This window comes from Zootoca vivipara, chromosome Z1, assembly GCF_965207765.1.
Source record: "Zootoca vivipara chromosome Z1, rZooViv2.hap1.1, whole genome shotgun sequence".
Lineage (NCBI taxonomy): Eukaryota > Metazoa > Chordata > Lepidosauria > Squamata > Lacertidae > Zootoca > Zootoca vivipara.
Genome location: NC_142583.1, coordinates 34727274 through 34743801, shown reverse-complemented (window position 1 = coordinate 34743801; position 16528 = coordinate 34727274). Strand labels below are relative to the sequence as shown.

General features: G+C 40.0%; 1 protein-coding gene across 1 annotated transcript; it reads right to left on the bottom strand.

Annotated features, from left to right (window-relative positions):
* Positions 1-11516, bottom strand: ASIC5 (acid sensing ion channel subunit family member 5). The gene is made up of 10 exons (XM_035112947.3): positions 11455-11516; positions 10606-10912; positions 9752-9983; positions 8411-8533; positions 7325-7474; positions 6578-6725; positions 4723-4779; positions 3834-4002; positions 1261-1352; positions 1-323 (listed from the first exon to the last, which is right to left on the bottom strand). Exons 1-10 carry the CDS (start codon positions 11492-11494, stop codon positions 133-135), a joined length of 1509 nt encoding a protein of 502 aa, XP_034968838.1. The 5' UTR covers positions 11495-11516; the 3' UTR covers positions 1-132.
* Positions 11517-16528: the final 5012 nt, after the last annotated feature.

Sequence of the window (16528 nt, the reverse complement as noted above, 5' to 3'; positions counted from 1 at the left end):
CTTGCCTTCCCTAATATCTGTTTTCAGAGAAATAAGTTTGAACTGAATACTGTTGAATCCTGCATTATCTCCAGAATGCAATGCCATTTACTGAAAAGAAAACTTCACCTTCCATTCCCTTTCTGAAAGCCCTTAACATTCTTGTATTCTTCTTTTGTGTGCTTGTGCATTCTGATCTGTAGTATTCCAGTTGGGCACTTCTGGTGCTTTCAGTAGAAGAAAGACACACATCCAACAGAAGTTGGTGAAAATATATTCCACAACCTCTATGATCGTAATCATACTGGCTCCACAAAACAAACCAAGTTGGCCACCAACATCAGCTGTAATGAAAGAAATAGAGAGATTGATCCAGCAATTCTGTGCCTCTATATTCTATCGACATTAGTACAATTTAATTCTATCTAAATGTGTTCTAGATTGGGATGCTAGTCTTCAGTCTTGAAATCACTGACACAGTGAGTGAAAGCGAACTGTGGCTGACCTCAAATGAAATGGACTTATGTCATCACAAGGGGACTTCCCCTTGCTATCCTCCCTCCTGTAATCCCAACATGCCCCCCAAATATGCTCCCCCCAACATGCCCCTCCAAATATGCTCCAGAACATTTCAGAAAACATTTGGATGGTGGGGCAGAGAACAAAGGGAAGGCCCTTGCTGAAACAGAAATGTACTTGCACAATGTTGAATAAGATCCATTTCAAAACTGAATAGATTTTGTGCTTCAGATTGAAAATACTCACCAGAACGACCACTTCCGTTATGCAACTCTGTTGAAATTTATTACTAACTTAAGTTCTATTGGTTTCTGCGAAACTAAAATACCATACACACTTACCTATTGAACATAGTGGAAATTACTTCTAAATAAATATTATTGTGCTGTAACCTAGTGTAATACAAGACTTGATTCTTCTGTTAGCAAACAAACAGAAACATATTATATAGAAATACTGGGTGGTATCCAACTGTTTTTTACTCAGAGTAGACCCACTGAAATTAATGACCCTAACTTAGTCATGTTTATTTATTCTATTCTGAGTAAAAAAATAATAATACTATGGTACCCACTATATACTGCCCACTGTTGAATACTATCTGCTGGTAAAGATAGTTATATCTCATGATCCAAATAATGCTAATTAAGAAAACAGTGATAGTGTGATGCAGCATAGAAATAATTATGTCAAGAACTACTTCATTACTGTGATCACTCAGAAATGTAGTTTTTTTTTTTTAAGTGCATTTGGGTCACTTACCAAGTAGCTCAGATACACTTAATGCCTTCTGCTGCCGAGTCATTTTGTAATTCAAATCATGATATCTAATGTCAATATATACAAGGTTACGCCTATGGATAATAAAGACACACTTTTATTATGCAATTGTATTACTATTTATTATCATCATGATGATTAATCTAGCCATCACCATCTGCAGAAAATACTATTCATGCTTTTAACAAAGTAACAATAATCCGAAATCATGGCGAGGTGGAGAGAACATAGAATTTGATTCTGCAGCACACTCAGGAGTGTTTTCACATATTATAAAGTCAGCCTAAACAGTTCTTATGAGCCCCTATGTCTTCTCATAAGAAATATTGCAATGGGAAGCAGGCAACTCTTGTGCATAGAACAGATTATCCAGGTAGGCAGGAAGACTGGATAATGTCCTTGGTTTTCTTTTTAGAGCACATCTACAGGTTTGTTTAAAAAATAAATATGAATCTAAAAATATAATGTGTGGATATGACAAACAGATAGATGCCTGGGAACATGAATGTTTCATGTAGGTACATGTGTCAAAGAGATAAAGTCGGCAGAAACTCTGGGATGAGTGTACACACAGTGGCAACCCTCACTGGTTGCTGCAAAATGTACTAAAATTCCTAGGATCACTAGATAACAATGAAAAATGACACCATTGAAATAGTAAGTAGTTACTTACTTAGTTCAAATGATTGCTGGTGACCAGCTTTGAGTGCTTCACCCCAGCCTAGCTATTACTTAAATTCTGAGCTAACAGTTTTCTTTCTTTATGAACGCTGAGTTGAACCATTAAATTTTGTTTAACAAATCAATGTTAGGCAATCCTAGCCCTAAAAATGAAGGCTCAACTCATGTGAGCACTCCTTTCTTCAAGGACCTTCTCCATTTTAAACCTGTTGCATTATGATTACCATAATTACCCTGCTAATGGATCCCACAGTTTGGGCTTCCTGAGGTAGCTGAGGCAATACCACGATACATATTTGGAATAGGGCTGTAAATAGTTGAGACTACCTTTTTAAGTTTCTGAAAAATCAATGGATGGCTATTAGATAATTTATGATGTTACAGTCATTAATATGTTTGTTTGATCCTGACTGGCTAATCACTTGGGGACAGAAGCATTTCCCTGTAATTTGTCATGCTTCAGTGACTAATTGCTAGATAGTACCCCATTTGTGAACAGTAATCAAATGTCAGAAGGAGTAAAATAAAAATGTTGTTATGAAGACACCATTGCACAGGGTGGGGAAAGATCCATAGCATTTCTAACTTTCAAAAAAAGCAGCTGCAATTTTGAGCAGTGGCAATGGGGGGCCATTCCTCTAGTCCCACCCGCTGCCAAGTAGAGCTAATAGTCGATTAGAAAATGAGGAACAGAGTTAAGAACTTTTCCCCAAGCCATAGCCTCCTGCAGATCCATTAAATTAAAAGTAGGGGGAAATGTGAGATCTAAGCACAGATCTTCTGTAGTTTGATCTTCGAAAGATTAATAAAACGCAATCATTAATAAAACTGCTTTTAGTGTTGATAAAATCAGAGACCTTTCCAGTGATAATAGAGATAGAAGAGTGAACTTTAAAAATTATATTGGATTATAAACATTTTTAAAGAGCCTGTGATTTATAAGCTTATGTTACCATAAATCTATTAGGGTTTTTTTTTGTAAAAGGTGCCTCTGTGTTTTTGCTGTTGCAGGGCAACATAACTACCCTTGCAGAAGTTATATGTTTCTGCTTTGGTGTGTGTGTGTGTGTGTGTGGGATATTGGGAGAAGAGATCAGGCATCCCTGACTCAAAACGTTTTCAAAATGTGCTGCTATATGTTTTACTTTTGGGAGTTTTTATTGTTTTATATTGTACTATATTGTAGTTTTGTATTATATTCTACACACAGGTCCTGCTTACCAAACACAAGGTGTTGCCTGGAAATCATTCGTTAGGCAAGCATTCACATAACAAGTCCACAATTTCCAGTGATTCCTATGGGAGCATTTCTAATCTGGATTTTTTTCCCCCGATCTCTCCCCTGCTTTTTCAATGGATTCTTTCTGCAATGACTGCAGACAACCAGCAAAAGAAAGGCAAAGAAAAAAACAATTGTGCTGCTATCTGATTTGTCTGATCTTGCTTGCTTGCTCCCTCCTTCTCACCAACCAGCAAAACATAAACAAAAAGGGGAGAAAGGAAATAGGCAAACTCTGGCTGTTCAGATATCTGAATCTGTGGTGAGTATAGCAAGGTTTGGGCATAATTATTTATGTTTGGAAAAGTGAATTTTCATATAGCGAAAAGACAAATAGTGGGACTTGCATACCTTGTAGTTCTCCCAATTTATTGTTTTATTATATAGTATTTTCTCTTTTTGTAAAGATGCAGTAACTGCTTCAGTATTAAGCAGTATATAAATATATAAAATAAATAATAAAATAGAAGCCATTGAATTATAGTAATTCTTGGGGTCCAACATCTCCTGAGTATAAGTCTTCAGTTTGATTAATAAAGGTTGCTCTTGTGCAAAACACATTTCTTGACAGCATGACAAGGAAGAAGAAAAGTACCTGATATATTCTGGATTTTTCTTCAGCTTTGTGGAAAGAAATTTCAAAGCCTTTTCACTTTCAAAAGTCGAATAGGAAATGGTGGTTGGATAATCTGTTTCCTCACAAGGCACAGGGCAAGTGGAATTATGTGTTCCTGCTGTACACAATCCTGCGAGCTCAATTTTATCTAAAATGGGAACCAATTTCAAACGTAAATGCCCACTCAAAAGAAAAGGCGACCACCATCTGCAAGCAGCCATAGTGAAATCAACAAAAAATAGATTGAGTTTATCATCCCAAGCAAATGAGTTAATAAAGCATAATAAATATTATATATATTATTGCAGGATTTGGTGGTAATTTGAATCTATGTCAGCAGCCTTACATTCTGGGATAAGTCATAGAAAGATGGTAGTGTGTGATTTCCCACTAAAAATAGGTGCCTGCATTTCACACTGAATTTCTTGAGCATTTGGAACTTGTGAAATCAAACCAAAACTGTACAGATGAATGGAAGAGTGCATTTAGAATGTTATTTATGGTTTGTCTAAACACAACTTTCAGCTGGGAACATTTAAAGTATTCTGAGAAAAAAACAAGTCCTCTCCTTTCCCTAATAAACTGTTGGCAGAGGCTAGCCATATATGCGGAGGCTAGCCGTTGCAGAGGCTAGCCTTGCCTCCCATCAGCAGAATATCCCAGGCTATGGGATTTCCCCTTAAGCCTGACTGTCCTGGTGCAAATGATGCTTTTGTGTGACTGGGATTCCACAGGTTGGTAAAAATGGGAGACATGCCCCCACCCCCACTGGTCCAGCTGGTTGTCAGTTGCAGACGTAATCACTGTGACATGGCCCTGTCTGGTTCCTATGGAACAGGCTCTAGTATTTGGCTTTGGCTTTACTTACACAGTTCAGGAGAAACACAATTGTAAAATTTGTCCAGGTCACATTCTGTGCCCTTTCCTTTTCAAGAGGTGTGAAGAAGAGGGAGTGGGGAAGGAGAGAAAAACACAAGGACAAAGGTATCAAAACACACATTTGAATCCATCTGTTTGGTAAACCAATAATTACCAATAAGCAAGTGATCCGAGCAAGTAACACACAGATTTCAATGCCTGTATGTATCAACCTGAAGCTCATGTAGAAACACTCATAGCACCTGAGCCGAGGATGGACAATCATTTTGCTGTTTGGGGCTGCATTAATTTTACCCTGGCTTTTGACTCCTGAGAAATATATCTTTAGTACCCATCCTATTACAGTGGTACCTCTACTTACAAATAACTCTACTTACGAATTTTTCTACTTACGAACGGAGCTCCGTCCACCATCTTGGATGCGGTTTAGATAGGATTTTTTCTGCTTACAAATTTTTAGATGGGGTTGCTTCGACTTACAATTTTTTTCGACTTACAAATGTTTTGTTTGGAACGCATTAAATTCGTAAGTAGAGGTACCACTGTAGTCTGATTGTAAATTGTTTGAAGCAATTTTAATGCTCTGTTTTTATATGGCTGTATCTCACCCTGGACACCTTCTGGCAGGTAAGAAATGCAATTCATCATCATATCATCATCATCATCATGACATCATCTGATGGTAAAATGTTAGGGACTGCATGCGCAGAACTGAACCTCTGGTGGGCAGGCTAGCCCCTTGATTCACCTCCTGCCAACTCCTTTTCTCTCTGTTACGCAGGAGGACTGCTTGGGCAGAAACAGATCATTCTTGCCGGAGGTCTGAACCATTCTTGCTGAGAGCTTTTGGAAATAAGGTGAAGGGTGCATGAGAGCTATATTAGAACCCTTAGGCTGCAGGTGTCCTGTTTCTGTCCTAATGGTTTCATTATTCAGCTGTCATCTATGCACAAGGCAAATTCTTAAGCAATTAAGGACTTATCTTTGAAACTAAGCTGTCTGAGACTACATTTCAATCCCTCCTCCTTCTGCTGAGCTGCACTGATTGCTTCTGCTGGTTCAGCCATCCTGCCTCTGGCCACCACTGATGGAGTGATACTTTTGTCACTGCCAGTGCACAACATGCACCCATTCAACATGTGGGTGGGTGAAAGCCAAGTTGGTGGTATTCCTGCAGCAGAGCCTGGCAAAAAGCCTCCAAATGGGCCATTTCCAAGAGCAGGGATGAAACTCTGGATCCCAAGCTGGATCCCAAGCTGCTCTCCCAGCTGATGCTAGCTGGCATTGGCCCTGATCTTGGCCTGGATCTAAACTAGCCTGAAGCTGATTGGGATTGGGTCTGATCTGCCTGTGCCCCTCTGCCTTCTGCTACCATCTCCATGAGCCGCCAGGCTGTGGATGTAGCAGTGCCTCCACCGCTCTGCAGAGGAAAGTTTGGGATGCTCTGCCTGTACAGAAAGTACAGTAATCTATAAAGGCACTACAGTAATGTCACATGCTTGCATGCTGTGCAGGGGGAGTGGGGATGGGAGCACTAAGCCCCGCCTCCCATTGCCCTACAAGTCAGGGAGGGTGAAAGGGTGAACCAGGGAGTTCTTTCTCCTTGTACTGTTTGGAACCCTGCAGAATAAGGGTTCCAAATTGTGTTAGAAGCTGCCACAAGTCACTTCAGACCTTTGACCATATGCTTGTTTTTGCCCTCCCTGCTCGGGCATAGGTTTTACAAGCGAGCAGATAGCTCAAACTTGGCTAAAGGCGTCCCCCAAGCTGTGATTCGCACACTTGCGTTGGATTTCTTTGAACACTGCAAGCAAATGAAGCAACTTATACCTGCCCAGTTATACCTGGAAGCATGAACGGTAAGCACCCACACTTGTTTTGAATATGGCGTGCTTTGCATTCTTGTAGGCATCCATAGGTGCTATAGATCTTGTGGTGCTGAAGTTTGATGTTTGGCTTGCATTCTCCCCAAGGGTATTCTTGAATAATTGTCTTGAATGAAAGAAATGGCACGACATACGTTATATCCATTGCCACTGTCAAGTATGAATTGAACAGAAACCACCTCCATTCCCACCTCCACACATGCATAGATTGCTGCAAAAGATTTTTGTTGTTGTTGTTGGACCAGACCAAACTGAAATAAATTAAAAGGCTTGGTGGTAAACTTGATTGTTGTTCTGCAGGGCTGCCCCTAGAGGACAGCCTGACTGCCCCCAGCCAGATTCAATTTGTACTGATTCAAGACGGATGCTCAGATGTACAACTGAATGGGAAAGATTTTCTGGTTAGGAAGCTCTAGGTATACACTGGAGTTTGAACATAGAACTGAACTGGAGTACTATATCGAATTCAATTTTTACTCTGCTTTTTTTTTTTAATCCTTCCTGTGTGCCTTGTCATTTTAAAGTCTTGGTTATATTTTAAAGTTGTCAATCATTAGGGGTTAATTGTTGTGATAGATTTCAATATTGTATTTTGATATTGTTAAATATTGTTATTTTCAATAATGAGGATTGCATATGCAGTTTATTGGACTTTAAAGTGGCTAGCCATACTTCCATCTCTCTGTATCTTATTCTAATGCTTACCTTCACCTGTTGGATTGCAGCATGAGCATGCATTCCTACTGGGGTTGATATACCTAAACCATCAAATCGGGGAGGCGCTTTAGGTGAGTGGATAGCAAATGTGATGCCGACATCAACAAAACCAAGAGCAGGGTCATCGGTGAACTGTGCCTAGGACACAAGGCATTGAAGCGTTACAGTAAAATTACAGAGCATAATTTTCAGATCACTGTCACACTGAACTGTGAATTGCCTTGGCAAAAAATTAATATATATTCAAGTATAAGCCTACTTTTTCAGCACCAAAAATGTGCTGAAAAAGCCGCCCTCAGCTTATATTCGGGTGAGGCGGGCAGCGGCAGAGAAAGGCACAAGACCGGGGGTTTGGAGAAGCGCTGTGCTGTGACTCTTCGAACCCCCGTCCTATGCCTGCTCTGTGCAAGGCAGGGGGGGGGGGAGAAGTGGTGAGGAAGGATTCCCTTCCTCGCAGCTTCTCCCCCCACCCCGCTGCCGAAAGCTGGGAAAGGCATAGGATGGTATTTATTTTTATTTTTGAAATTTACCAGTAGCTGCTGCATTTCTCACCCTTGGCTTATACTCGAGTCAATAAGGTTTCCCAGTTGTTGTTTTTTAGGTAAAATTAGGGTCCTCGGCGTATATTCGGGTCGGTTTATACTCAAGTATATGCGTTATCTACTACCATAATTAACATTAAGAGAAAAATAATAGTATATATGCAGCATCTTCATTTTGTAATCTGCTATGTATTACCAGATCACTTATCATCTGACTCTACGTCAGATTTCACACCAATTCAAAATCATCAACGCAAACTAAATTTCAGGATGCAGATTATATTCCAGGGCTTTCATAAGCTTTACTAATTAAATTTGACTTTGTGGGAAACTTCAATCATGTATGTACAGTATGTATGTATGTATGTATGTATGTATGTATTATTATTATTATTATTATTATTATTATTATTATTATTATTATTATTGCTTTGTTTTAAAATAACTTGTACCATTATAGTGACCCACATGCCCTGTCCTTTATCGTCAAGGTTTTGCAGTCGCATTGTAGAAACATTTTGAATAGCTCTACCTGTTTGACATCGAAAAGCAAACTCAAGCCCCTTCCAGAAACACTCACTCTTCTTTTTGCTGGAGTGTTAATATGATTAAAGGTGAAGCAGTTTCCATATTCAGTGAAGACATGTTCAAAGTTCTTCCATGAAGAAAGTAAAAGAAAATAAGAAATTGAATTAGCTCACCTAATATTAAGTAAGTATATTCACAGAGAACCATAGCTATAGATTTGGATTTATTTTGGATGAAAATGTGAAATGCAACCCGTTTAACATCTTGGCTGCACTTCCTCATAGTTCCTAGGGTCGTACCTGAGGTAAAAACTGGCCTTACCAATAGATAAGGCAGAATGAGGAGGATGTCCCAGGCAGCTGATTTGGGGTGTCATGAAGGGACATCAAACTGCTATTTATTTATTATCATTTTATTTTTTACTGAAAGGTGTGGGAAGGAAGTCTATACCATACTTTGAGCCTCAGGTAACAAGCATTTTGATTGGTGTCCTGTGAACCATTTATTATTTTGCCCAAGGCAACAAAACACCCCAGAGAAGTGTCTGTCAACAGTTTATTTATTTATTCCATTTACTTTTTAAAAGATCTGAAAGAGATTTACATGAACAGTAAGTACAATGCCCAGCAAATGATTCACATAACAAAATACACAATCAGTATCCATTTTTTTGTTTTTACATAAAATCAGAGCATAACAATGCAGAATAATATAGAATTTCAAAGTACACAACATATATATGACCATCCATACACTCTCACTCACTAGCTGTTTCACACAACTACTACAATTCACTATCTCAAACATTACCTTTGTCAACCATGCATACTCGAGAATACTTTAACCTACATGTGAAGGGTTGTATGACATGTCTCAGCACTGACAGAACATTTGGGAAAGTGTAATGATGAATTCCTCCCAAAGAAACAAAACAATGAAGAATTCTGAGTGCCTTATTCCCACTTTAAGACCAGATCAAGTCATTCAGAATTTTAAAACATTCATAGGTGTAGACTTTCTGAAGCATCCTTTTGATTTTTGCCACATTAAGCTTTATCAAGCCTTAGACAAGCAATTACAGACCTATTTTCCAGTCTTTGAGGCTCACAATTGGTGGATGTCCACTGAGGAAATAAAATTTGTATCATAATAATGGCTCCCAACAAAACGTATGCAATCTACTCCTTTTTACATACATGCAGTCTCCTCTCCATACGAAAGGATGGGTGTATTTTGTGATACCTTACAGATTACTAGATTTTGGTCAAAGTTATCTGCATGTTTCCACACTCACATGCCCTCACAATTTCTACATTACCTCTGATAACAGAAATGCAAATATTACCTCTGGATAACACGGCTCCCCAAAATATTCACAATCCAACAATGTACTGTTGTTGAGATAGAAACCATTATTCCTTGTGAATTCTTTGATGCTGAAATTTTGATTCCCATTAAGGAAGTCATTTATCTCTTGGCCAAACTTTTCCCTAGTATCAAACAGATGTAGTACTCCCGAAACTATGCTCCACAGGAAGAAAATGGCACTCAGGTTAGCTACTGCTTGGGTTTGGAACCTGTGAGCATAAATCATAAAAGCAGGGTTTTATGAATTCCAAGGGATAATTTCAAAGCAGCTCTTAAAACTTTTAAAAGAAACAGAGTAAGGAGCCCAAGGCAGGTTTTGGTCAAAGCATTGCATTTTATGGAAGACCTATGTATATTATATAGAACTTAATAGAAAATCTAGCAGAAGGATAGGAATTATGGGGAAATTCAATTCAATTTGCATTTTAAGGTGGGCTTATTTAATTTGGACCTTCCAACACAACATGTGAACCAACACACATAGAGTCTCCCAAATTCACACTTTTCTGAATTTTGCAATGCAGTTCTTCAGCCAGCTTAAGGGTACAAAAATGAATATATTATATCAGTGAAAATAACACACAGAAAGGCATATAAAATTATATATTAAAAGGTGTATAGAGGAATAAATTTTCATGAATTTTCAATGGAACTTAAAAAAGAAAGAAAATCTTCTCAAGCTGATGTGGAAAATTGAACAGAAGATGGGAAGAATGAGAAACTGAGAGAAACCAAAATTAACACATTTGCCCATTCCTACAGGAAGTAAGTCACGAAGAGTCGGACACGACTAAACGACTAAACAACAACAGGAAGTAAACGGTGCCTTACCTGTTCAGATTACAAAAAGTTACAGCAGGAAACTCTATGTTTTCCACATACTGAACTACCACTGATGTTGTTGTGGGCCAGCTGAAATAATTGGCAAAACGACTGCCGATTTGCCAGGCAACCAAACAAATGGAGCCCACGACTACTGTCATCCACAGTGCCTTACGGCTCTTGCTCCTTGTACGAACAATATTGTGCACTCCATGGAATGAGGTGGAAGTTGCAAATTCATAATCATACTTCTTCCTTTCTTCCAGAGACGGCAGTGGTTTTCTTGTTAAATAGAGCCTGGCTTTTTCCAACAATCCTTAACATTTGACAAGAAGAAAAATTATTGGCACACAGGTTCCCTACAAAACCAGATGAAAAGGATGCTTCAAGGTGGATCCCAATGGCAGGGAAAAGCCATAATGTAACATTGCCAGATTTAATTCATTTGTTACAGAGGTTTACATATCTGGAATATGCCTCGAAGCAGTGAGATAAAATATCAGTTAAAGCAGTAATGACAAACATGAGCATTTATTACTCAAAATTTTACAAGAAGTAGCACTAACAGACATTTTTCCTATTTTAATGTAGTACCTTGCTTAATTGTTTACTTCTAGATCTTCATCTCAATCTTTTTTTTGTGTGTGTGTCTTACTAGATGTTACTGCGAAATGGTAAGTGTGCCTAGGATTTCAGCCATTATCTACTGATAAAGTATGCTAAAAAGATTCATAAACTCATGCCTCTTTTCATAAGAAAAGTATTTGTATCCACAGAAAATCTAAATCATCACCTCCAAAAGAATACCACATAGACAAGGATGCATAGCATTGTGATGGCTACTGTTACGGTACATACCTCTGTCATGAAATCCACTTAATTTTCTAAGCTTCTCCATTGGGCATATATTATTTGAAAAGGAAAATTCAGCTACAGAAGACCAGCAGTTAATAGCTTATATAAAATGAGGAAAGGGGTGGGGATTACATTGGATACACATCAAGAGGCAATTCACATGCCTCAGTTGCTATACTCATAGCATTTTTTAATTCAACACAGATTCAACACAGATAATGTATGGAAGGCTAGATAAGAGTGAAGAATTCCTGGAATTTAAAAGTAATTGAGTCATTTAATTTCCCAAAGTAGCAGGATGCAGAGGGTTTATATAAAAGCGGGGACTTTTGAGCAACCAATGGGACTTTTGAGTCCCCTCTCCTTCTTTAAATAACATACAATGGTATTGTATGAACTGTGCTGTACATGCTGGCAGACTCACCTGTGAACACAGAATTTGTAGCTGCTAAAAATCAGCCAGCCTGATCATAGAGATGCCTGTCATTTAGAGAGGATATTATAAATAGGTGATATCAGACCTTTAGCCGAAGAAACAGCATCTACTTATAATATCCTCTAAATGCCAGTTTTGGATGCCATGTTCCTCTGTGTATGGGAGTGGGAGAATGGGAGAGGAATCTTTGTCAGAAAATTATTGACACAGTACTTGAACGTCTTCCATAACGTTATTTATCAATTAGGATAAAAAATGAAGGAAGCACAATAAAATGTTATCTATCGGTGGCACATTACGCCTGCATGCCTCAGTTCAAACTCAGTTCGAAGTAGACAGTATTGCTCAAGCAGGGGTTGACAGATTACTTCACATTTTCCTCTTTGGTGGGCCTCTCATAAAACTTGTTAATAATATAATTAAATGTTGTAATTGGGTGGAAATTTGACGAAGTTACTTAGTAGGATCGTAGTCCTCAAAGTTACCTTGGAGAATGGGATCTAATGAAATTAACATTTGTTACTTATCTTGAAAAAAAATGTATTTAATGGGTCCAAAGTGCTTCTCTTTGATTCGCTCTCTGAAAAATCCAACTATTTCCAGAAAGCAAATCAAGAATTAAAGTTTATTTCCACGGATAACACTAGAGGGAGCACAGCACCGATGCACTGACAAACCAGATCTCTCTTCTGCTAATAGAGGCAAGGAAGTGAGCAAAGTAATTTATTGATAGAGCTGATTTATTCAGCAAATGCTTCATTCTACTGAACAGCTTCATTAGTATTTGTGAAATTGTTTACACTGACATCAGTAGCCTCATTACTGCCTCTCTGCACCTAATGTGTTGCAAAGGTCTCCTTGCTATTTAGCAAGGTGATATAGACGACTGCTGGTTTGCATTGGAATTGCATGCAGTTTTGTTCTTTAGCAATCATAACCAAGTATAAAATGTAAAGTGATAGCCGGTTCTCTGTAACTACTGTATTCAGGGATCTTTCTGTTTCAAGGGAGTAGAATATGAAGCCAAATTCAAGAAAAATATCCCTGGAGAGAATTCTGGGCCATGCTCTTTTAAGGTTGTGTCTGTTGAAGTCGCAAAGGATGCCCCCACCTCCCAGGTTGCAGGCTTGAAGCCTTGTCATGTACATATATTTTTAAAGCTAAGAGTACTATTTTTAAAAATCAAAAAACACCCTCCCCTTCCCCTGCTGCCTTTCTTTGCTACAAACTAGTTTGCAGTTTGTTAAACCTTGAACTCTATTCCTCCCACTGAGAATGAGTATCTGATTGGATTATTAATATTGCATAACTGTTATCCGTATTTGCTTAACCTTGAGTAAATGGATCTCCCATTTACTTAAAGCAGACTATTAATTACAAATGGAGGTTAAACGTAAAGGGCACCGTGTCTGCGGAAATTACAAAATGCTCAGGGAACATAGGAAGCATTTAAACTTAACCACAGTGTGTGTGTGTGTGTGTGTGTGTGTGTGTGTGTGCATAACATAACTCAAAATAGTCCATGCTGACTATCCAGATTGGATAATGGATTTGTCTAAATAGCCCATGAGAGACCCTGATAAATGCCCACAATTTAATGTTATTAATTTCTTTCTTTTCTTTTTAAAAAATCAAAATCAAAAGGTAAATGGAAGTGTACAAATTAAAGGATTAGTATGAGTTGCAAAAATGCAATTTTCACTGCAGTCAAGAAGTTGCAGGGATGCATATTAGTAAATTGCTCCAACAAGTGTTGATAGCAGATGGAGGCCTTTTAAGCTTTATCACCAGAGTACCTCTCCCTGGAATAGTATGGCTAATTTCACACATACCAAGCAGAAGGATGAAGAAAATGGGTATCAGATGTTTCTACCTAATGGGAAACTGAAAGAAAAAGGTATGTTGCAGAAGTAAAGTAACATGTGACTGCGAAAAAGAATTTCTGATAACGGAGGCTCTGTTCATAGGACAAATCCAGTATGACAGTACTGCACCCAGTGGTCCTACTTTAATCAAAATTGTGCCTCCTAGACCTGTGTCCATGTCCACACATTCAAGTGTCAGGTCTGATCAAAACTGTATGTGCATTTATACCTGTATGCACGTAAGCTTGTCAGCATCTTTAGGCGCCCCCCCCCCCAGGTACTGTTGTCATCCTAAAATATACTCAGAACCTGAGGATGAAGAGACATGAACACTATAACTGGATAAAGCTAAGGAGAAAAGAAAGGTGAACAGAACAATCAGTTGAGGCACATCAGTGCGACTCAGAACATGAACTGAGAATGGAGTACTATGTACCTTTATATGTAAATTTTTGTTACCAAGAGGCCCAGCCATCTAAGAACTTGACAAAAGGGCCAGATTATCCTTTCAGTTTTCCCTCTTCCCACCCCATTCTGTTTAGTCTGTGTGCGCTGAGTCACACTGAAGTGCCTCAGCCGATCGTCACATCCCCCTCTCCTTTCCTTATCAAATCAGAAGGGCTTGCTGAAGCATATCCTTTCACAATTCCAATATTCTTAGGATGGCCATCTCATCTCCCACATTTGCTGACATAGTGCAGCTATAGGCACCAAACTGCTAAAGGTGGACTGAAGCATGAATTTCTAAAGTAGAAATTAGATGGAAATTACATCCTATTCTGCCCACCCACCCGAGAATGATTGCTTCAGATATAAAAATTGCTAAATACTGTTCAAAACACTCGGGGCTGGCAGTCAGATCTCTGCCTCACACACATTGTTGCCCCAGCTCTCCAAACAGCTCCACAGCATCCATGATCAAACTGCAGTCCTGCACATGGACAGCGGCAGAGCAAGCCGATCTGGTGCCTGGGGCGGAGCATGTGCTCTGTGCCCATGGGCAGGGCAAGCTGGGGCAGGACACTTTGCGGGGCCTCCAAGGAGCCTGCCTCCTCCTCCCACTCAATAGAATAGAACAGGCATCCCCAAACTTCAGCCCTCCAGATGTTTTGGACTACAATTCCCATCATCCCTGACCACTGGTCCTCTTAGCTAGGGATCATGGGAGTTGTAGGCCAAAACATCTGGAGGGCCGCAGTTTGGGGATGCCTGGAATAGAATCATAGAATCATAGAGTTGGAAGAGACCACAAGGGCCATCCAGTCCAATCCCCTGCCAAGCAGGAAACACCATCAAAGCATTCCTGACATATGGCCGTCAAGCCTCTGCTTAAAGACCTCCAAAGAAGGAGACTCCACCACACTCATTGGCAGCAAATTCCACTGCCAAACATCTCTTACTGTCAGGAAGTTCTTACTAATGTCTAGGTGGAATCTTCTTTCTTGTAGTTTGAATCCATTGCTCTGGGTCCGCTTCTCTGGAGCAGCAGAAAACAACCTTTCTCCCTCTTCTATATGACATCCTTTTATATATTTGAACATGGCTATCATATCACCCCTTAACCTTCTCTTCTCCAGGCTAAAAATACCCAGCTCCCCCTAAGCCGTTCCTCATAAGGTTTCTCTGCCGTATAGCAGAGCGGGAGGCAGCGGGCGGACTATTTGGGGCAGTGCAGATCCTGCGGGCGCCGAAGCCACCGTGTCTCTCCCAGGAGAGACGTGCGGCTCGGGCGCACTGCAGGCCCTGGAGTGAGTGCCACCTGGCATTATGTCACCCCCCTCAGCAGTGACATCCGGGACAAACCACCCCCACCGCGCACCCCCTTTCTCCACCAGATTCTTCTGGAAAGAGGACTACTGAGACCCCCAATATTAACCACTCCCAGCCCCGAGTACTATGTGATGTGGACTTGCTTTACAGGGGATCTAGCACAGTGAACCCCCGAGATACATGGAGAAAGGTAAGGGGCTGCCAGTTGTGGGGATGCTCCTGTAACCACTAGGCCCCATCATCATCCTCTTGCTTGTTTGCCTTGCAGACATACAGCTATGGAGATGGAGCAGCAGGAGGAGGAGGAGGTGGAGGAGGAGGAGGAGGAGGAGGAGGAGGAGGAGGAGGAGGAGGAGGAAGGTGTTTTTTGTAATTAAAAAAAACCATTTCTGACATTTGTAGTACTATTCTAGGTATATCTATGCAGAATGAGCTCTGCTGAGTCCAGGAGGACTCATAGGTAAGCATATATAGAATTGTTGCCTAAATTGCTTTCTGATAAGATAACGCTTCAACTGCCTTGCTTAAAATGTACTATGAGTTTTTTATGTTTTCCTAACACAGAGCTGGCATGTCTGCTATTGGTTTGACGAGAAGGAGGCTCCTTTCTCAATTTTTTACTTAATGAACTGGTCAGACAAGAATGTTTGTTTTGGTTTGATGTCATCGGAAACTGTGTGACATACTCAGACCATCCAATCAAGCATTGCCATGTTCAGAGGCTGAGCAAACTGGACCTCAGCTCAGGGCCCACATTGTAAGGAGTGACCCAGAACCAGCTGTTTGCTTTCTGCTATGATGCAATCGCAGCCACTACCAGTAACAGGAAGAGAAGTAAGCTGCTTTCTAGCTCATAGAAACTCTTTTCATTTTCCATCAGGCCCTATTGTGCGTTGTGGTGTGAGTGAACAAGCAACAAAGGGTGGGGGCAGGCAGGAGGCAGAAGATGTTTCAAAGCCCTTCCCCTGGAAATCGCCCTTCAAGCTGCTCTAACCTCCTTGGGAGA